Raw genomic sequence first — 21,969 nt, 5'->3', positions numbered from 1 at the left:
TATTTTATTATATTCAATAAATAAATAAAGGTGGGCTTGGATCCAATTGAGGAATCTGCCTGTCTACTCCGTATGGTAATAGGGTACAGGACCAATTTCTACGACCTATACTCCGTTGGAATGTGGAAAGCGTTCGTAGTAGCAGGACTGTGTGGATCAGATGGGAAAATTACCAGGTGATACCGACCAGCGTAAACGACTGGGCAGTGTAAATCGTTTCCCACTAGCGCCAACGCAGCCATTCCTTTAATTTTTAAATTAGCTCAGAGCTCCACCAGGCTGGATCTTGACGTAGTCGAAACCTAATCTTCTTGGTTGAAAGATTGAAATATCGGGATTCTTATTGGTCGTGACTGTCTTATCTTTCCCTTCGTGCATCCTCGGTTTATGGATTGCATTGCAAAGTAGGTCGGGTACCTACTAGTACCTTACCTTCCATTCCCGCTTTCATAGCAAGACTATACGAAAGTACGTACTACTAATCTCATACCTATTGTATGGCACTGGCGGACTAAAAAAAATAACATTTCCTCCTTAAGCGTGCTCAGAAGTCTAAATACTCCCAAATTGGTATACGTTGGAGGAAGGGACAAAATAATAAAATATAATGCAGATATCGACAACACCATGGATGCTTTAATATCGACTCTGTGCCTCCCACGCCGTGGTGCCCCTTTCAACCAAGGACGGAAGGCGCCGAAAACGCTCTCTTCCCGTGGATGCTACGCAAGAGTTGGTCTCGCCCGATGCGGAATTGAAGAGAAATGTATGTAACAATCCGTAGGATAATAGAACTCGAATTGACCTTTCGCCTCGGTTCCCCCCCTCTCTCGTTGTTTCAAGTAGGGAAAGGGGGGTGAGAGCAAAGACGGATTAGTTTATTTTACCATTCTCTAGATCTTAATGATTAGCTGCTTTTCTTTTTCGAGCTGCCTCCTACCTAGGTACACTAGTAGAGCTGCGCTCTCAGGTGGAAGAAAGAGCTGCAATTCGCCACGGCCTACCCCCAACCCCCACAGCTGCGGATTTCTATCCTATTAGTTCACTGTACACTTGTTTTCCAGTTGAAACCCTGTCATTTTCTGTCAGTAATATCCGTTCATCCCCGATAAAATACATACTGTACCTTGTCTGTATCGGAGAGTCAAGGTGAATTGAATTCTCCGGACCTCTGCTTCCCGCTCTACTATCCCACCTACCATTCCCCTACTAGTATACCCCCCTCCCACTTTCTTGCTTCTTTCTTCCTCCCTCTTCTCACTCTATTCCTGCTTCCATTAATACTCAAGCCAAACGTTGGGTCACGGACAGAGGCCCCCGTTCCTTATTTACCCGCGCTGTTAACCTAAATATACTGTGACGACGTAAAGCCACTACACATCTATACGCTTCACCACCCCGCCTTGACTTCGTCCGTGGCGCTCTTCTCCGGAGACACTCCATACACCCCGTAGTTTTGCCATTCCATTCTCTGTCGGCCACCGGCGGAAGAATGGGTCTGAACTTGGAAGATATCTATGGCCAAAATATAATTGACGAACAGAAGCCCAACGAGTATTCGAAGTACCAGCCAAAGCAAGGATATGGCTGGGCTAATACTTTGCCCGAGAGGCAAGGTCTTTATGACCCTGAATATGAAAAGGATGCTTGCGGAGTAGGCTTTACTGCGTAAGTTTTTCAATTCACTGTCTCAAGGAGCCAGAATTCCTTGAGTTTCCGTTGCTAATATAGACACCTACTATTTTGCAGCCATATTAAAGGCAAGCCCAGCCACAAGATCGTCAGCGATGGTAAGGACTCCATTGGAGATTATATAACCCTCGACCTGCTAATGTAGATTGCCATCGTATACAGCTCGCAATCTCCTCTGCAATATGACGCATCGAGGAGCTGTTGGCTCAGATGCTCGGGATGGTGATGGTGCTGGTGTGATGACGAGCATTCCTCATAAATTTTTCATTAAAAACTTTGCTCGTGAGGTCGGGGTTGATCTTCCTCCTCTTGGGCAGTACGCGGTCGGCAACCTTTTCTTCAAGCCGGATCAAGAGACACTCAAGGATTCAACGACTACATTTGAGGAACTTGCAACATCCTTAGGACTACGCGTGCTGGGGTGGCGTGAGGTTCCTCATGATTCTACCATTCTGGGTCCTGCTGCCCTCTCTCGAGAGCCCGTTATAATGCAACCCTTTTTGGTGCTGAAGTCGGCCTATGGTGACGGTAATAAGCCCGAGATTACGGACCCAGAATTATTCGATGAAAGAACATTCGAACGTCAACTGTACGTTCTTCGGAAACGTGCTACACATGTTCTTGGTCTCGCCAACTGGTTCTATCTGTGCTCTCTCAGCAACAGAAATATCGTTTACAAGGGTCAACTCGCCCCTGTTCAAGTATATCAGTACTACCATGACTTGGTCAATGTGGACTATGAAGGCCATTTTGCTCTTGTCCATTCTCGTTTCTCTACCAACACATTCCCCTCTTGGGATCGTGCTCAGCCTTTACGGTGGGCTGCACACAACGGCGAGATTAACACTCTTCGAGGAAACAAGAACTGGATGCGGGCTAGAGAAGGTGTGCTGAAATCAGACATCTTTGGCGAGGAACTGGACTCGCTGTACCCGGTAGTAGAGGACGGCGGCTCTGATTCTGCCGCTTTTGATAATGTCCTGGAGTTGTTGATGATTAATGGTGTTCTCTCCTTGCCAGAAGCAGTCATGCTCATGATCCCCGAAGCATGGCAGGGTAACCCAGCTGTAGATCCTGCAAAGGCTGCTTTTTACGAGTGGGCCGCCTGTCAGATGGAGCCTTGGGACGGGCCCGCTCTCTTCACGTTTTCTGATGGTCGATACTGTGGCGCAAATCTTGACCGCAATGGTTTGCGTCCCTGCCGTTTCTACGTCATGGACGATGATCGTATCATTTGCGCGTCCGAGGTCGGTGCCGTCGATATTGATCCGGAGCGTGTGGTCCAGAAGGGCCGCTTGCAACCTGGAAAGATGCTACTGGTTGACACTGTGGCTGGTCGAATCATCGATGACTCCGAGCTCAAATATACTGTCTCTCATCGCCAAGACTTCGCCGCATGGTTAGAAAAAGAGCTTTTGAAGCTGCCCGCCATCAATGAGAAGTTGCTCCAACGCAATGTCGATCTTAGTTACACAATTGATGACACCACTGTCCAGAATGACCCCCGCCTCAAAGCTTTCGGATACTCCTTTGAGCAGGTCAGCCTGCTGCTCGGTCCCATGGCGGCCGACTCCAAGGAGGCATTGGGTTCGATGGGAAATGATGCTCCGTTAGCTTGCATTGCTCAACAGCCACGTCTTCTATACGAGTATTTCCGCCAGCTTTTTGCGCAAGTCACAAATCCACCCATAGACCCTATCCGAGAGGCTGTGGTTATGTCTCTTGAGTGTTACGTCGGTCCCCAGGGTAATCTTCTAGAGATGGATGCCTCGCAATGCCGCCGCCTCCTCCTTCCCTCTCCCATCTTGAGCATTCCCGAGTTCAATGCCCTGAAGAATATTAACAGAGCACACAATGATTGGACCGTACGGACGATTGACATTACCTTCGAGAAGAAGAAGGGCGTTCCGGGATATCTAGAGGCACTTGATGCCATTTGTGACGCTGCTACTGAGGCAATTCAGAATGGGGACAAGGTTCTTGTGCTTTCTGACCGTGCTACTTCGGCAGACAGAGTTTCCGTGTCTGCTCTTCTAGCCACTGGTCTTGTACATCATCATTTGGTTCGTAACAAGTGGAGGTCTCTTGCAGCCCTGGTTGTCGAAACTGCTGAGGCTCGGGAAGTCCACCACATGTGTGTTCTGGTTGGTTATGGTGCCGACGCCATCAATCCATACCTGGCTATGGAGTGCATCCTCAAGATGAATCGCGAGAAGCTGATCCGCAAGCAACTGCCAGACGACAAAGTTATCGAAAATTATAAAGCATCGTGTGATGGAGGTATCCTAAAAGTCATGAGCAAGATGGGTATCTCTACGCTGCAGTCGTACAAGGGCGCACAGATCTTTGAGGCACTTGGTATTGACGATACTGTCATTGACCGATGCTTCGCGGGAACCGCGAGCCGCATTCGTGGCTTAACGTTCGAGCTGATTGCTCAGGATGCATTTGCCTTACATGAACGCGGTTACCCATCACGTTCAGTTATTGAGATCCCTGGACTTCCTGAGTCTGGCGAATATCACTGGCGTGATGGGGGTGAAGAGCATGTGAACGACCCGGTCAGCATCGCCAATATGCAAGATGCAGTGCGTACCAAGAACGACAAGTCGTACGAAGCCTACGCAAAAGCGGAGCATGAGCAGATCAAGAACTGTACTCTCCGTGGTATGCTCGACTTTGATTTTGAGCAGCGCACTCCTATCCCCATCGATCAAGTTGAGCCTTGGACTGAAATCGTCCGTCGATTTGTGACAGGTGCAATGTCCTATGGATCCATTTCCATGGAGTCTCACTCTACCTTAGCTATTGCTATGAACCGTCTTGGGGGCAAATCAAACACTGGAGAAGGAGGTGAAGATCCCGAGCGAAGCAAGAGAATGGAGAATGGGGATACCATGCGGTCTGCAATCAAGCAGATCGCTTCCGGCCGTTTCGGTGTGACATCTCATTATCTAGCCGATGCTGATGAACTGCAGATCAAAATGGCCCAAGGTGCTAAACCAGGCGAAGGTGGTGAGCTTCCTGGTCATAAAGTTGTTGGCCCTATTGCTCACACCCGTTATTCCACTTCTGGCGTCGGTCTGATATCACCGCCCCCCCACCACGATATATATTCAATTGAAGACCTCAAGCAGCTCATTTACGACCTCAAATGTTCGAACCCTCGTGCACGTGTTTCCGTTAAGCTCGTGTCGGAAGTCGGTGTTGGTATTGTTGCCTCTGGTGTTGCCAAAGCCAAAGCCGATCATATTCTGATCTCTGGTCACGATGGTGGTACTGGTGCTTCTCGTTGGACTGGTATCAAGTATGCCGGTCTTCCTTGGGAACTGGGTCTTGCCGAGACTCACCAAACTCTTGTTCTCAATGACCTCCGGGGTCGTGTGGTTGTGCAGACTGATGGTCAACTCCGCACTGGCCGCGATATTGCTATCGCTTGTCTCCTCGGAGCCGAAGAGTTCGGCTTCGCCACAACTCCCTTGATCGCTATGGGATGCATTATGATGAGGTTTGTATTACTGGTAAAGCCTATATTAGTTATATTTGTTTCACTGACAGTTGTTTAGAAAATGTCACCTGAATACTTGCCCCGTCGGCATTGCTACTCAGGACCCTGAACTGAGGAAAAAGTTCTCAGGCACCCCGGAGCATGTTATCAACTTTTTCTACTATGTTGCCAATGAGATGCGCGCTATCATGGCCAAATTAGGTATTCGTACCGTGAATGAAATGGTTGGGCGAGCTGAGCTACTCAAGACCAGGGATGACATCCGGACTGCTAAGCAGGAGAGGATAGACCTTTCTCTCATTCTGACTCCTGCTCATTCCTTGCGCCCCGGGGTTGCTACATACAATGTCCGCAAGCAGGACCATCGTCTGCACATTCGTCTCGATAATAAGCTGATTGCAGAGTCTGAGCTTGCACTTGAGAAGGGTCTTCCCTGTAGGATTGAGTGTGATATAGTTAATACTGATCGTGCACTGGGCGCTACACTGTCTTACCAGGTCAGTCGCCGCTTTGGTAACGAAGGTCTTCCACAGGATACAATCCACGCCAACATCAAGGGCTCTGCTGGTCAGTCGTTTGGCGCTTACCTCGCTCCGGGTATCACTCTTGAGCTTGAGGGTGACGCCAACGACTATATTGGCAAGGGCCTATCGGGAGGCCGTCTCATAATCTACCCTCCCCGTGGTGCTGCCTTCAAAGCAGAGGAGAACATCATCGTGGGTAACACTTGCCTCTATGGTGCTACCAGGGGTACTTGCTTCTTCCGTGGTGTGGCCGCTGAGCGATTTGCTGTCCGTAACTCAGGTGCTACTGCAGTCGTTGAGGGCGTTGGTGACCACGGATGTGAATATATGACCGGAGGTCGTGTTCTCATTCTTGGCTCAATTGGCCGTAACTTTGCTGCTGGTATGTCCGGTGGTATTGCTTACGTCCTCGATATGGACCAGGACTTCCACTCAAAAGTAAATATGGAGATGGTGGAGGTCTCCGGTCTGGAAGATCCCGCCGAAATTGCCTTTGTACGCGGTCTAATTGAGGACCATCACCACTACACTGGGTCGGAACTGGCTGCTCGCATCCTACTGGACTTTACCCGTGCTCTTCCTCACTTTGTCAAGGTTCTACCTACCGATTACAAGCGAGTGATGGAGGAGGAAGCTGCCAAGGCCGAAGCTGCTAAGAAGGCTGAGTTTACTGTGCTCCAGCTTCCTAGCACACCTTCCAACGTTGAGAAGCCCAGGGCGGGAGAGGCCAAGAAAGCTGAAATGCTTGACATTGAGGATAGCGTGAGCGATTCAAAGACCGAGAAGAAGCGGTCAGCACTCATCCTTGACAAGACGAGGGGCTTCATGAAGTATAACAGGCGCAGTGAGAAATATCGGAACCCTGGTACTCGTACACGGGATTGGGCCGAGCTTTCTAGTCGTCTAACTGAGGATGAGCTCAAGTATCAATCTGCCCGTTGTATGGACTGCGGTGTTCCCTTCTGCCAGTCTGACACTGGCTGCCCCATCTCTAACATCATTCCCAAGTGGAACGAGCTTGTTTTCCAAAATCAGTGGCAGGATGCCCTTAACCGCTTGCTCATGACCAACAACTTCCCCGAGTTCACTGGCCGTGTTTGCCCCGCCCCTTGTGAAGGTGCTTGCGTTCTAGGGATCAATGAAGACCCTGTTGGGATCAAGTCTATCGAATGTGCCATCATTGACCGTGGTTTCGAGATGGGCTGGATGGTACCTCGTCCTCCTAAGATCCGTACCGGTAAGACGGTTGCCATCATTGGCTCCGGCCCAGCTGGCCTCGCAGCTGCGGACCAGCTAAACCGCGCTGGCCACAGCGTTACCGTATACGAACGTGCTGACCGTATTGGCGGTCTTCTTATGTATGGTATCCCCAACATGAAGCTCGACAAGAAGGTCGTGCAACGCCGCGTCGATCTGATGGCTGCCGAGGGCGTCAGATTTGTGCCCAACACTGCTGTGGGCCCTGACGAAGAAGTGTCTTTGGACTCCTTGCGTAAGACGAATGATGCTGTTATCATCGCTACTGGTGCCACAGTGGCTCGGGATCTCAAGGTCCCCGGCCGAGAGCTGGAAGGTGTACATTTTGCCATGCAATTCTTGCACCGCAATACCAAGTCGCTTCTTGACTCTAACCTCGCCGATGGCGCATATATCTCCGCCAAGAATAAGCACGTTGTTGTCATTGGAGGTGGTGATACTGGAAATGATTGCATTGGTACCTCTGTTCGCCACGGTGCCAAGTCTGTTACCAACTTCGAGCTACTTCCCCAGCCGCCTCCAGAACGTGCTCGCGACAACCCATGGCCCCAATGGCCGCGCATCTACCGTGTTGATTACGGTCACTCTGAAGTCAAGACGCACATGGGCAAGGATCCTCGTGAGTTCTGTGTCATGTCCACGGAGTTTGTCGACGATGGCAACGGCCATGTTAAAGGTATCAACACTGTTCGCGTTGAGTGGACTAAGAGCGCCTCTGGAGGTTGGGATATGAAGACAGTTGAGGGCAGTGAACAGTTCTTCCCTGCAGACCTTGTCTTGCTGTCCATGGGATTCCTTGGGCCTGAAGACCGTCTTCTGGGTGATGAGATAGAACGTGATGCTCGCAAGAATGTCAAGACACCCCCCGGTCAATATTCCTCTAACGTCCCTGGTGTTTTTGCTGCTGGCGATTGCCGTCGCGGACAATCTCTCATTGTCTGGGGTATCAATGAGGGTCGTCAGTGTGCCCGCGAAGTCGACACTCATCTTATGGACATTAGCTCTCAGCTTCCTGTCACTGGCGGCATTGTTCGTAGGCCGGCTATTGATGCGGTTCGACAGTCTACCGAACAAGCTGTTTCCGCATGATTTTCTCTGAGAGTTTCAGATTCTCAGAGCTGGACATGTTCTAGCCATGGTGGTATGGCTCATGATTAAACGACTGTAGATTATTGTGTTATGATCAAAAAGTTTTCCTAACTAGCTGAATACATGTTGGCTGAAAATCTGTATCATGGCGATTGATCAACAGCCACGACTGCAGTTACATTGACATGTCAGCAACAATGGCGCAACACTCCCGGAGAGGTTTACTAAGTGCTTTGCTGTTTTGTTCATTCAAGCCTGTACCGTTTTAGTTCCTGCTATTTCTCCCGCTTTGCGACTGTGCTCCTTTGCGTTTTGTTGCAGCGGTCTTTCCCATTAAACTGGTATGCAAAAATGGGGTCGGAGCGTTTGCTATTCAGAGTATCTTGTCTATGATTTGCTGTACATATCTACTTCTTAAGCAATATAGTGGAAATTTGATGACATACATCGTTGGGATTGATACATTACATGGCGACTTGCCTTGCTGGTAGATTTTGTAATGCACCAAATGAAGAATAATATCTGCACGGGAGAACAGACTGCAAAATGTGCCTATCATTTAGAGGCTAATCTCATCTACCACGGGGTGATTCTACAGGGTCTTGTATCTTCACCTCCAGGTCTTATCTGCAGATACTCTTGCCCTTCGATTTGCCTCTCGACCCATGAACTCGTCGTCGACCTTTATGATCCATTCCAAGCCAGCCTCGTCATCGGCCGCCCTCATACAATCGTGGAGATATTCCAACCGCTGATCAGCCAGCTCGATCATTGCCCATAAATTTTTGTAATACATCGATCGGTCCAATGATGTCTGGGGCTTGAGAATGGATTTGCGGTGTGATGCTCTCTCGTCGAAATCGGTTGGATAGTACCCCTTCCTGGGACGGTCAGGGAGTTGCACCACCGCACCCCAATGAACGCGTTTTCGTAATCTATGCCTTCGAATATGGTTATGAGCCTGATCTGCGGGTGGTAGTAGTGGGGTTGGTCGTGCATTTGACTGTCCATATCGACGTGACTTTGTGCGATAAGCACGGTGGAATAGAAAGGAATGTATAGCGTGGTATATTCGTGAATCCATCAGACGGACAAAGCGAAAAGCTTCTAGAGACCATGCGGGGGATCTGTAGCTTAAGTTCTGCCACTTTGACTTCTGACTTTCCTCGCTTTTATATGATACAACCTAGTGAGCATGGACAAAGGATGAAAGGACGTGTTATCGATAAAGACACTAGGCATTAACTTGTATTTCTCATATTATACAATAGATTCTCAATTCTCAAGGGAAAATTCCATCATCCAGGTCTATGACTGCTGCTTGACATGGCATTAAAACAATGAACATTATACAGAGTCCCATGAGGTGCAGGGGACAGGTATCCAGAATTCAATCTACATACACTGATAAACAAGAGATTGCAGGCAAACAAAGAAGCATCAGCGAACCTAAGCGACGCCAGCCCCCTGTGCTTCTTCCTCTGCTTGCATCTCCTTCTCTAGGGCAGCGAAATCCCCTTCAAACGCATTCCGAACTGGCTCTGTCCGAAGATCCCAGACATCCTCACTACTAGGCCCTGTCTTATACTTGATGGCCTTCTTGCGATAATGGTCTCTGACGGCCTTCTTGCGAGCACCATCCGACCACGTCCTGGTCTTCATGCAAAGCCAGAAATTATCCCAGTGTTCACTGCACGACCGCAACTCGCCATATCGGTAAACATTGACGAACTGCCCGCCGAATGATTGACAGAAGAATGCGTAGTCGAATGCAGAACGACAGGACATTGTATCGGGGTAGAGAGATTCGGGCGCTATGGAAGACGGGGGTGATGATGTGGACTCTGGTGATTCTGCCGAGGATGGGGACTCTTGCGATGCCTCAGATCCTTTATTGATGTCTCCCTCCAGGCTGGCTAGCAATTGCCTCAATTCCGCATCTGCTCGTTCTTCGCGAGTTAATGTCCGCGGTTGCGATGGAGGTGCCCCGGAGTTCTCTGGCGCCGGTTGCGTACTATCGGATGAAGAGATTATTTGCGGTTCGGTTTTGGAAGAAGGAGAAGACGAACTCCACCACCAGCCCATTTTGTGTAAACGAATACTTGATGTCGGAAAATCAGGACAAGAATAAGAGGTGGAGGTGGCTCCAGTGTTGAAGCGACAATTGTGTAGGAATTAGCGCTGTAAATTTCATAGTTACAGAAAATGACAATACCAGGACACTTGCCCGGGTTAGATGCGGGAACACGGCTGTCCTGGGGTGTATGATACGGGCATCTACGTCATACTCATGGCCAACCTTGATGTTGATCAGTATCGACTTTCCTCAACAATGGCTCTACCATCTTAATGGAGACGACAATAATGATGCGAAAATCGTTTCCAGCAGTGATACCTCAAATTTATCAGACATCCTTACGCCGGAGGCGACCACCCCTATCCCTGTTTGTCGCAAAGCCCTCCCTCGCTCGCCTCAGTAGCGCATCGCATACTTCGTATCTCGAGACAGGACACATTGAGTTGAAGGAAAATGAAGGACTATTGTTTATCAATAGTACGAAATCTTGAATTTAAATTCCATGCTGGTAGTATTGCAAGCTAAGTTTGAACTGTAACAGACATTTTCCCCCCGAAACTGCAATGGGTCTTGGAAGGGCCTCTCCGCGCAAGTCGATCGTACGAAGAGGCATTGAAACGAATCGACAGACCGCACCTCGCAGCGTCCGATCCCCTGCGCATAATTCGCCGTGTCTTCCCCCAAGATCTAGAAGTTGAGATCAAAGAGGTCGTTCCGCGCTTCAGGGAAGGTGGTGCATTTGTGAAATACACTCGCAGTGAGGGAGTTAAAGACACTGATATCGAGACGGCTGTCAAGGATCACCTCGAGAAACACCCTATCCGACCCTGGTTCAATCCTTTCCAGCAGGTCAAGGTTGCCCGTGTCCTTGGAAGACCATGGGTGGAGGATTTATATCGCATACCGAGCCCTCGACTGAGAGTTGAGTTTCTGCCGGGCAGCGCCAATGATTTGGCAAACGATCTAACTACGGAATCTTTGTACTCACTATTCCGCAGCTATGGGAAGTTGAGAGATATTGAAAGACAACCGTCAGATTCCAAGATCCTGCCAAGGTACGCCTACGTAGAATTTACTCGTCCCAAGTTTGCGGTTACGGCCAAAAACTGTATGCACGGATTCACAGTCCCAGAGCAAGAAGGTTGCGGAAAGTCTGGCACAAGGTTAAAGATTAACTATGAACGGAAGATCAAATTGTCAATGATCAAGGACTGGATCTTGAGCCATCCAAGGATAGTAATCCCTGCCGTCGCTGCACTCATCGCGGCCATCACTGTGACTGTTTTCGACCCTATTCGCACCTTCTTCATAAAGATGAAGATAAAAGCAACACTCCAGGTCGAAGAGAACAGTGTTATAGGATGGATTCGCAAGCAGGCTAGTAAGGCCAACATCATCGGCTTTGGTGTTGTGGCGTCTGATCCTCGTGGGCTCAGCGCGATTTGGGAGGATCGCCAAGGAGATATTGCTCAGCTGCAATCTTGGCTTACGGAGAATATGGAGACCTTTATCATTATACACGGCCCTCGGGGTTCCGGGAAACGGGAACTTGTATTGGACCAAGCTCTTGAGAACTACAAATACAAAGTGGTCATTGATTGCAAGCAGATACAGGATGCCAGGGGCGATACTGCAAAAATTGCACGAGCAGCTAGTCAAGTAGGCTATCGGCCTGTGTTTTCCTGGATGAATAGCATTAGCAGCTTCATCGATCTAGCTGCACAGGGCATGATTGGTACCAAAGCGGGGTTCTCCGAAACATTGGATGCACAACTCAGCAATATCTGGCAGAACGCTGCCACTGCTCTGAAGGGAGTCACTTTAGACAGCAGGAAAAAGAACGATAAGGATGCACATCTCACAGACGAAGAGTATCTGGAAGCTCATCCCGAGCTCCGGCCAGTGGTGGTTATTGATAATTTCCTGCACAATGCTTCCGAGGATAATGTCATATATGACAAGATCACCGAATGGGCCGCTGGATTAACAAGTGCCAACATTGCACACGTTATTTTCCTAACTACCGATGTTTCCTTCGCTAAACCTCTGAGCAAGGCTCTGCCGAATTCGGTTTTTCGAACAATCTCCTTGGGTGATTGCTCCCTTGAAGTCGGCAGGAGGTTTGTACTCAACCATTTGGCCGATGAAGCAAGGATGGGGGATAAGCCACCCAGAAGCGAAGATTGTTTAGAAGATCTAGACAGTTGTATTGAAATATTGGGAGGCCGGGTGACTGATCTCGAATTTATGGCACATCGTATAGAAGCGGGAGAAACCCCCAATGGTAGGTTAGCCGCTTCCATTGGCATGATACATAGCTAATGGATGCGAAAGGCGCGGTCAATCGCATTATAGAGCAATCGACATCTGAAATACTCAAGATGTTTGTCTTGAGTACGAATACTGAGGCCCAGTGGAGCCACGAGCAGGTCTGGCATTTGATCAAGATGCTGGCGAATAGCAAAGAAGGTAGTCTGCCATACAACCAAGTCCTTCTCTCAGACCTTTTCAAGGAAAACGGTGAGGCTGCTCTTCGAGCTCTTGAGCAGGCAGAACTCATTTCCGTTGTCTCTATCAACGGCTGCCCTGAGACGGTCAAGCCTGGCAAACCAGTTTATCGAGCTGTTTTCAAAAAGTTGACCGAGAATAAGACACTCAGTAGTCGGCTGGACCTCGAGATTCTGTCACTGCTGATTAGTAAGGAGAATAAAAGCATTGGGAAATATGAAGAGGAGCTGCGTTTGCTTGGATCACTGCCAAAGCAGCCCCGAGAGCTAACCTCGCGAATTCAGTGGCTCTTACAAAAAGTATATAACTCGCAGAGCAAGATTAGCAGGTACGAGACTGAGAGTGCGTTCCTCCAGATGATCCTCCGTAGTGGACATTGAAACGGCTTTCTGGACCTGCCTATCTAGTACCGCTGTGCTTCCATAACGGTGGTGGTTTCACTTTCTCTTCATTGCTTTCTTTCTTCTTTCCTTTCGCTAGACCACACCTTTGCAGATATGGTAGTTATACACAACAATGGCAACAAATGGAATCATTTAACTATGGGGAGTGACCGCCAGCTGAGTAAGCTGTAATAATACTGTATAATGTATCGCATCATACCGGGAGTCTCATCTACCCTCTTTCTCAAGATTTCCCCATCACGCTCCATTAGACTTCGTACTCCCAACGGGCCTTCAAACCATCATTTGCTTTTAAAGGTGGGGCTCTCTTGAAAGTACTTGATCATCTTCTATCCCTTGGCCCTGTGTGGCCCGCTGACTCTGTGCTTCGCCCAGTCTATATCCTTTTCCATTTCCGCTGTACCGATTGTTTTTTTCTTTTCTTTTCTCTTTTGCTTATACCTCTTTTGTTTTATTTGAAAGAAAATGGGAAAGTATGAAATCTCCCCCGATGGTCTGATATCAAATGCCTGGAATGGCTCATCGGAGCTGTTATGGCCATCGTTAGCAGCCATCCTGGTCTTTTGCTGTATTGCCACACGTATCATCAGCGGATTCCGGAGTCGCGTTGACAGTAAGACTGAACAATCGCAATCAGTGAAGACGCTGCCGTATTGGTTCCCTTGGCTGGGTCATAGTATTTCTTTTATATGGGACCACGTAAGCTTTACGGAAAAAGCCAGGTCAGTATCCATATCTGCCTCTGTATTAGCCCTGTGGGACCTGACCAGCGCTGTAGAGATTATATGAATGCACCTGTGTTCGGAATCTTCTTGGGTGGCACAAAGCACCATGCCATCGTGTCACCATCCATGATCAAATCTATTATGCAATCCAAAGCCACATCATCAGCTCCTCTAGTCAACCGTGGGCTGAAGGCTTTTGGCGATGACAGGGGCTCACTACGAGATCTGTCAACCAGTGACTATCAAACATTTCATCACAAGCTTCCCAACCTGCTCATGCGAGAACCATTCATAACGGAAACCTCCGAAACTACTATTCAGCTTTTAAAACGCGAGGTTCCAAATTTCGTCACCTTCAGTCGGAGCGTGGTTGATCAAACGTTGTGGGAGCGTGGGAGCGATGTTGAAGTTGTCAATGACCACCGCGACAAGCCCACCTGCGAGGCAAACTTGTTTGACCTCGTCAGGGGCTTCATCGGGAATATTACAACTACTACCCTCATGGGTCAAGCAATTCTGGAAGCCTTTCCTAATTTGCTTGATGATGTTTGGACACTGGATAATCGATTTCCCCTTCTAGCGATTGGTGTACCTCGTTGGGTACCAATTCCTGGTGTGCCTGCAGCGTATGCTGCTCGTGATCGGATACTAAACTCTCTTGCCGCCTACCATCAAGCATTTCTCCAGTGGGATGATGGGGTAGACCCTGGTGTGAAATTCCGTGATCTCGAAGATGTTTCAGAGCCTTTGAAACAACGCATCCGGATGTCCAAGAACTTGGGACTCTCACCAAGGTCCAGCGCACCGGGGCACCTGTCTTTGCTCTGGGCCATGAATGTTAACTCTTCCAACATCGCCTTTTGGTACCTTGCCCGCCTTTACAACGATCTCACTCTCTTAGAAGAGATTCGAAAAGAAATATCTCCTTACGTGAAGGCTCACAGGCCAAGTAGGGAGGAAACTGGCTTCCCTTTCGAAGAACCGCCCAGAATCTCCCTTGATCTTGAAGGCTTGTTGAACGCTTGCCCTTTATTGAAGGCCAGCTTCTACGAAACACTTCGCTTGGATTCAGCCGACATGTCATTCCGAAAACTCACATCTGATCTGACCATCGCAGAGTCCAACGAAGACGCTACAAATAGTGATCGGCCAAAGCCTCATACTTATAAACTCTACAAAGGGGAGAGTATTATACTCCATCATGGAGTACTCCAGAACGACTCTCGGTATTTCTCGAACCCCAGCCAGTTTGATCCACTGAGGTTTATCATAACCGACCCTGAAACCGGGGAAAAGAAGGCAGACATGCACACAATTCACCCATTTGGTGGAGGCATGTCTGGATGTAAGGGACGGACATTTGCGGAAAGGCAGCTCTTGGCTTTCACTGCCGCAGTGATCGTCATGTGGGACATTGAACCAATGGATGGCAGTCGGTTTACAGTCCCAAGCCATAGACAGTCTAGCGGTGCTTATTTACCTAAGAAGGACATTAGAGTTCGTATAACTGCGCGTGTATGATAATAACGGTAATAGAGAAATACATTTGTGAAACGTCGACAGTCACGAAATGGGTACCGCCTTTGACCAGAGTTAAGCTCCATGTCTATGTATGTAGTGGCTTTGATGAGAGGAGGAAAACACTCTGCATCTCGCCCCGCCTATGGCTGATTTGCAAGGAGTGATGATGGCTCTTAACGCATTATGATTGACAGGTATTATGCGTTTGTGATGAGAAATTCCGGGTCTCAGTTACCATTGTAGTTCATAAGACCATGCTGACTGAGACCTAAGTTTTGCGTAAATTGCCGAGTTTATAGTGCAAAACATCCATATATAGACCAATGAGTACGAAACGACTGGCGTCAACAACCAAAGACACTGGGAAATACCCGAGATTTAAAAGAGCTCCGACACAAAGCACTATCAGGGAACTTGACCACTTTATTGTTAGTCGGTCGTGGAGCCAATGCTCTCCCTATCAGAAGATTGACACCTGAGGGTGTGTTTACCTGCACTTTCGTAGAAATTGTCAACACATATTTTGGGGGTGATTTAGCCATTTGAACATCCCACAGCTCACAGAAGCTGCTAAGTGTGTGTTCCAACTCGACGGTCTAGAAGTCTTACCTTCGGCCATCAGCGTGCACGAAACTTTATCGCACCTCACTAGTATGTTCCTGCGGGATTTGGTAGGTATGGGCACCAACGAAATGATTTGTGCTCGAGCGCTTGAAGCGTGTAGATTGACTGGTGGTCTGTACCGTCATCTATCTTCTACTTACCGTATTTGCTGCATTGCATCTATCTAGTAGTTTATCGATTTGTCACTAAATTTTGCTGACAAAGCTTTAGGCTGCGACAAGTCTGTTACGGCTTAGTTAATGGGTTACATTTCTGGAAACAAGCTGGTCTTCCCAATTGTCACGGAGCTTATGAAATTCGCGTGTGCGAAGTATATTCCGTCATGTCAAAGTTGCGATGAATAATACTTTTGGGCCCTAACCCTATGCCCTATGCCCTTGGAAATTACTCATTTTGGTTATTGGACATCTCGCGCGCGGACGCGTTCTTGCGCGTCGGGCAACACTCCGCTAGCCCAATCGTGATCGGTCAGTAACCTGCGTTGTTAAGATAAACTACGGGCTGTACTCAGTTTGACAGACGTGGCAGATTGACCTTTCTGAGTGTATTATGTTCAATTCCCGGTAAATCTATTTCCATACCTGTCCTGTCGCCGCTTCTCTATCTCTATAATGGCCTCGGAAGCCATCCGCCCTAGGGGCAGACCAGCCCGTAAGTCTGCATATATCTTGACCCTAAGTATGGACAGCGTAGCTGATTTGGGAACAAACTTAGATACCCCTGGGACCACAGTATTGGCATACACCCCGAATGGCCGTCGCGTGATTACTGGTGGTTCTAACTCTGCGATTCGAATATACACTATCGGGCAAGATGGCGAACCAAAGACTGTCGATGAGGGTGTTGATGGACACATGGGAATCGGTGCTACAGTATGTTATGTAGGGTCTAGGATGAAGTTGGTAAGATGCTAAGGACTATTGCAGAATGACTCATTCATCATGGGAGCGGAGGATGGTACTGTTTGGCAGTATGAGATTGAGTCTGGTCGAATGGAAAACTTGCTTGTTCGATGTGCCTTACCCGTGCGAGATATAGCGGTCTCGAATGATGGTGAATGGGTTGCAGTAGCAAGCGAGTTAGTACTCCGTGCGCAATAGCTCTGGGGGATCTAGATGACTGATTTGGTACAGTGAACTCACGGTGAAGATCGTCAAAATTGAGGATATGACGAAAGTTAAGTATCTTCGGGAACAAACTAAGGGAACGAAACATGTTACCTTTGACCCAAGCGGACGGTATATCGCAGTATCGTGTACAGACGGTATATTGTATATATATTCATTGCTCGCCGAGGAACCGGAACTCGTACAAAAACTTGATGGAGTTATTCGGAGGCTTGAGCCAGAGGACGAGGCGACATCGAGGGTGGTGTGGCATCCAGATGGGACGGCGTTTGCAGCTGCAGAAACCACCAGGGATATTGCAATTTTCTCCACGAGCCAGTGGAAGAAGGAGAAAGTCTTCTCTGGCGGCCACAATGGTGAGGTTACAGCAATCAGCTGGTCCCCGAATGGCGCACTTCTGGCGACTGCTGGGGCAGATGGTCAAGTCCTGCTATGGGAAACTAAGACACAAAAGGTACTACAGAAGTACGATTTTTCGAACGTGATTAATCTGTCCTGGCACCCTTCTAATAACTCTTTATCGTTCACAACGTCGGATGGAGAGCTATTCATATATGATGGAATTGTGTCAAGCGAATACCAGCCGTTGCTCCAGAAGCCGCTTCAGGCTGCACCTATCTTTCCAGGGTCTTTAGCTGAGATATCTGATAATGTGAGACGACCATTGGCGAACAGACCGAAGGCATCTATTGAGCAGCGAGCAGGTACTCCTGACTCTCTTGATGATATCCTTGGCTCCGACCATGGGATGGAGGACTTCGTCGATGATGATGATGGCGCCGGATACGCCGAAGGCGTTAATGCATTTGGCAAGCGGACAAATCAACATTTGGACGAGATCGATGGCCATGCTGAGAAGCGACTTTTGACCTCTTACTCTAAACCTAAAACGCACCCACCGCTTCAGCCTGGCAGTACACCCTGGCGAGGTAACAGACGATATCTCTGTATGCATCTCAAATATTCACGGTTGGCTCCTAATGACATACTAATTGACTCGGCTAGGCCTAAATCTGACGGGCTGTGTTTGGACCGTTGACCAAGAGACCCATAATACAATGACGGTGGAATTTTACGATCGAGAACTCCACCGTGACTTCCACTTCACCGATCCGTATCTCTACGATCGCGCGTGTCTCAGTAAGTCGAATGACCTCATGGTTCTGATGACTCCTTGCTCACTGGCCTAGATGACCACGGAACTCTCTTCTCCAACAACCCTACTGATGGCAGTCGTGCCACTATATTCTATCGCCCCCATGAAACATGGACTACGCGAGCGGACTGGCGGACACAACTACCCAAGGGAGAACTCATCAGAGGTAGAAACCCAACTGGTCGCCCTTCATTTCGTTGCTGACTTGGTGACAGCGCTGGCGCTCAGTGATTCTTATATCGTCGTCACGACGACGAAAGATTATGTCCGCGTTTATACATTGTTCGGAACACCGTTCAAGGTGTACAGGCAGAAGAGCCCAGCGGTAACATGCGTCGCATGGAGGGACTATGTCATGACTATTGGGAACGGGCCCGTAGGAAGCGACGGCCGCACAGCAACACTGCGGTATTCTGTCGAAAATGTGAAAAGGGATGAAATATGTCAAAACGAGGATGTGGTAGCACTTCCTGAAGGCACAGAACTGCAGAGTGTTTTCTTCTCAGATACAGGAGTGAGTGGATCTCAAAGCAGAATTTCTCATTTAGTAGATACTAACTTTAGATTCAGGACCCATGTATTTACGATTCTGAGGGTGTCCTTCTCATTCTGCAGCACTGGCGTAACCATGGCCAAGCTCGCTGGGTTCCACTCCTTGATACCACGCAAATGGAGCGCCTTGTAAGCGGTCGCAAAGAGGAAACATATTGGCCTGTTGCAGTCGCACAGGACAAGTTTCATTGTATCATTCTGAAAGGAGGTGATAAATACCCATACTTCCCTCGCCCACTGCTCAGTGAATTCGACTTCCGGATTCCAATATCTGAGACACCAGGAAAAGCCGTCGGGGAACAAGAAGAAGGGCTTGCACAGAGTGATGGTGGGAAATTCGAAGAAGCCTTTATTCGCGGTAGCGTTATGCTTTCACTTTTTCAGGATCTTCTAGGATCTACAAATGCCACGTCGGCTCAGCGTGCCGAGTTGGCTAGGAGAGAGCTCGAGTTGGATAAGATCCTCTTGCAGATGTTAGCAATTGAATGTCGAGAAGGAGAAGAGCGAGGCATGAAGGCTCTGGAGTTAGTCCGTATGATGAAAGACCGCAATGGCAAGATGGTTGAGGCCGCCGTCAAGGTCGCAGAGCGATATGGCCGGGGCGTGTTGGAGGATAAGATCCGGGAATTGGCGGAGAGAAGGTACATGGGGGAAGGTGACGACGATGAACTAGCGTGATAATCACTCTGTTATGCGTATGACGAGCTGAGTTGATATCATTTATCAATCTATTGATTTTTGGCGCGATACGTTCCAAGGCATGTAGAATCAGTTTGGCTGACCAGTTGGTGGATGTTACGTGGGCCGCGACGTCATTTGTGGAGGGAAAAGAAATCCATCAATCTCGGCCTCTTTCTTAACCATCATGTATGTACCTTCAACAACACATGGCTTAGCGAAGGCTGCTGTCGTCTTGTGCAGCCTAGAATTCTCTTCTTATTTCTTCCTTTAACGTCCTTTAATATTATTTCAATGTGTCAGACCGAAAGCTTTACTCCGTGATGCTGAAACCAGTCCCTATGTCCGCAGCTCCATACATCTTCACCATCAGGAACGCGTGGAAAGGGCCAGGTTCTCGTCAACACCTCATCTCACCTGTCACACACCCTCTGGCTTACTCACATCATGGTATCTCGAACGAACCCTGGCGGACATCCTTGTCACCAACGCTTTTCTCGCAAACGCGGTTTCGACCGTCGGTGTCGGATGGGCTGAACGGAAACTCTACCAATGACCGTAAACCACCGGATGAGTGGATACTGAAACTGGGAAGAAGTGAGTTTTGTGCAAGCAATGTACGTCGCCACCTTATAATCCACATGCTGACCATGGCCGCAATCTCCGGCAGCGCTTCGAACCCTTTCTCCTCTCCTACCCACCCTCCTCATCAATCCGTTGCCTCCAAAGATACTATCTCCCAGCGTCACTCTTCACCTCTTTCCGTCGACCCACCCACATCTTCCCACTGTAAGAGGAAGGACCCTCTACCGTGCTGCTCTGTGGACCGTACCGGTGGCCTGGAGCAGCTTACCCTTGGTGGGAAATGTTAGGCTACAAGTACTAAGCGAGCGCATTGTTCGCGCAGGAACAGTCTTGGATCCGGAAAATTTTAGCGACAATGAGTGCGGAGATGAACGACTAGTTGTACGGTGGAAGACGGAACCTCGGGGCGAGGACCACCATTCTGAGACGTCGGCCGCCACTAGATCAACGGAAGCTAAAGACCACATCGCATCGCAGGGGAACGGCCATCTTTCGTCGTCCAAGAATGGAATCAATAGAGGGTTGAGTGTGTTGTTGGGTGGCGATGCCCCAATCTTTCCGCTATCCAAGGAGGAACAGTTTACCGGGCTCTTTATCTTCTCATTTGACGAGGAGGGACGCATTTCGTCACATACGATTGAACATGCTGATGATGCTACTGGCTGGGAAAGAACGGCCAAGTTCGTAACGTTGACCGACTGGTTAATCGGGAAAGCGAGAGGATCTCTAGAGCCTGCGACTGGGCCTGGTTTGATGATGCAGAGCTGTCAGGGTTATCGTTGGCATTCAACGGACAGATATTGCATACATCGCTGATCGTAGATGTGGCATTCCTATCTCTACCGGTTAGAGACTATGGCTGAAGACAAGCTCAGAACTATATGATACTAAGGGTATCCACACAGACGATGCGACGCATCGAACTTAATGCTTACGGAGTTAACAGGGTTATCGGTATGAAAGTTCAAACATATTGTATCAACACACATATAAACCATTGGCTATGTGGCGTGAATCTCGATGATGACGTGGCTATCGAGCCTCTATTAACAGACACTCTCTACTTTACGATGTATTTTATATCTAGAAGCAACCGAAAAATTCCGCGTGAACTCTCACTTGTCTGTGTAAACCTAGTATGGTTTCATCTATGAAATGAATTCAATGCCAGAGCGGCTAATCCCGGCCACTGAGCCAGCAGTGAGCCGACCACTCAATCCATCAAGTCTATCGGTATACTGTACGAGTTTCTAACCAAAGCAACCATGTCATCGATGCGCATGTCTATATGCACCAGTAACAAGGCCAGTGACGACATTCAGATCTTATCATCATTTCTTCTTTAGAGCTGGAGGTGCAATAGGAGGCGACTTCAACGTCGTAAACACCCCCACGCAAACAGCAAGCATCAAGAACCCTCCAGTGGTATAGGCAATCTCGCGGCCAACCCACCAAAAGAGCGAACAGAAAAGTAAAGGCCCTGTTGCGCGGCCCACCTGTCCCCAGCTTCTCAGCCGGCCCAGCACAGCGCCACGCTCTCCTTCTGATGCTTCGAAGCTCCCCAGGCTGTTCAATCCGGTTACTACAGTAGCGCTAGTGATGGCTAGAAACCCACTGGCAGCGTATAGCCCGGGTAAGGAAGATACACGAGCAAGAAGGAAGAACGAAACAGTACAGGCTACCACACCGACGCGGACAGTAACGAGCGGAGGCAAGCGTCGTACGACGGTACCCTGGAGCAAGGATGCAATGAGGCCCATCATGGATAAGAGACGGCCATTTAGCGCGGAAGGGCTTGTTTTGTGCCCGGCGTAGAATGTCGCAGTCAGAAAGGGAAGGGAAAATTCCAAGCCCGAGAAAGGAAGGAGAAAGAGGAAATGAATCAGATTGAGCATAGCAGGGTTGTTGATATGCACTCGCGGTGTTGGACGACTTGTTTTGC

General features: G+C 48.8%; 7 protein-coding genes across 7 annotated transcripts; 5 read left to right on the top strand and 2 right to left on the bottom strand.

The window, feature by feature from the left end:
* Positions 1-1,429: 1,429 nt before the first annotated feature.
* ANOM_010855 (glutamate synthase (NADH)) lies at positions 1,430-8,070 on the top strand (the record flags this gene model as incomplete). Its single annotated transcript, XM_015556111.1, has 4 exons — positions 1,430-1,668; positions 1,750-1,790; positions 1,855-5,200; positions 5,259-8,070. Coding segments are annotated over 4 exons (6,411 nt in total), but the record flags the coding sequence as incomplete, so codon positions are not given.
* Positions 8,071-9,519: 1,449 nt separating this feature from the next.
* ANOM_010854 (EMI1 family protein) lies at positions 9,520-10,155 on the bottom strand (the record flags this gene model as incomplete). Its single annotated transcript, XM_015556110.1, has 1 exon — positions 9,520-10,155. The coding sequence occupies one exon, from the start codon at positions 10,153-10,155 to the stop codon at positions 9,520-9,522; it is 636 nt and encodes a 211-aa protein (XP_015402206.1).
* A 264-nt stretch (positions 10,156-10,419) lies between these two features.
* On the top strand, positions 10,420-13,035 carry yme2 (putative RNA12 protein; the record flags this gene model as incomplete). Its single annotated transcript, XM_015556109.1, has 3 exons — positions 10,420-10,624; positions 10,689-12,431; positions 12,482-13,035. The coding sequence occupies 3 exons, from the start codon at positions 10,420-10,422 to the stop codon at positions 13,033-13,035; spliced, it is 2,502 nt and encodes an 833-aa protein (XP_015402203.1).
* A 489-nt stretch (positions 13,036-13,524) lies between these two features.
* Positions 13,525-15,305, top strand: ANOM_010852 (cytochrome P450; the record flags this gene model as incomplete). The annotated part of the gene is made up of 2 exons (XM_015556108.1): positions 13,525-13,781; positions 13,838-15,305. The coding sequence occupies 2 exons, from the start codon at positions 13,525-13,527 to the stop codon at positions 15,303-15,305; spliced, it is 1,725 nt and encodes a 574-aa protein (XP_015402204.1).
* Positions 15,306-16,540: 1,235 nt separating this feature from the next.
* Positions 16,541-19,442, top strand: ANOM_010851 (chromosome segregation protein (SepB); the record flags this gene model as incomplete). The annotated part of the gene is made up of 8 exons (XM_015556107.1): positions 16,541-16,580; positions 16,644-16,801; positions 16,856-17,007; positions 17,063-18,003; positions 18,062-18,196; positions 18,247-18,378; positions 18,428-18,726; positions 18,783-19,442. 8 exons carry the CDS (start codon positions 16,541-16,543, stop codon positions 19,440-19,442), a joined length of 2,517 nt encoding a protein of 838 aa, XP_015402201.1.
* Positions 19,443-19,765: 323 nt separating this feature from the next.
* ANOM_010850 (uncharacterized protein) lies at positions 19,766-20,843 on the top strand (the record flags this gene model as incomplete). The annotated part of the gene is made up of 2 exons (XM_015556106.1): positions 19,766-20,039; positions 20,113-20,843. 2 exons carry the CDS (start codon positions 19,766-19,768, stop codon positions 20,841-20,843), a joined length of 1,005 nt encoding a protein of 334 aa, XP_015402202.1.
* Positions 20,844-21,358: 515 nt separating this feature from the next.
* On the bottom strand, positions 21,359-21,790 carry ANOM_010849 (tetracycline transporter; the record flags this gene model as incomplete). Its single annotated transcript, XM_015556105.1, has 1 exon — positions 21,359-21,790. One exon carries the CDS (start codon positions 21,788-21,790, stop codon positions 21,359-21,361), a length of 432 nt encoding a protein of 143 aa, XP_015402207.1.
* Between the last annotated feature and the right edge of the window lie 179 nt (positions 21,791-21,969).

This window comes from Aspergillus nomiae, assembly GCF_001204775.2.
Source record: "Aspergillus nomiae NRRL 13137 chromosome Unknown contig00469, whole genome shotgun sequence".
Classification (NCBI taxonomy): domain Eukaryota; kingdom Fungi; phylum Ascomycota; class Eurotiomycetes; order Eurotiales; family Aspergillaceae; genus Aspergillus; species Aspergillus nomiae.
The sequence above is the reverse complement of the archived record's forward strand: the minus strand, read 5'-3'. Positions and strand labels throughout refer to the sequence as shown.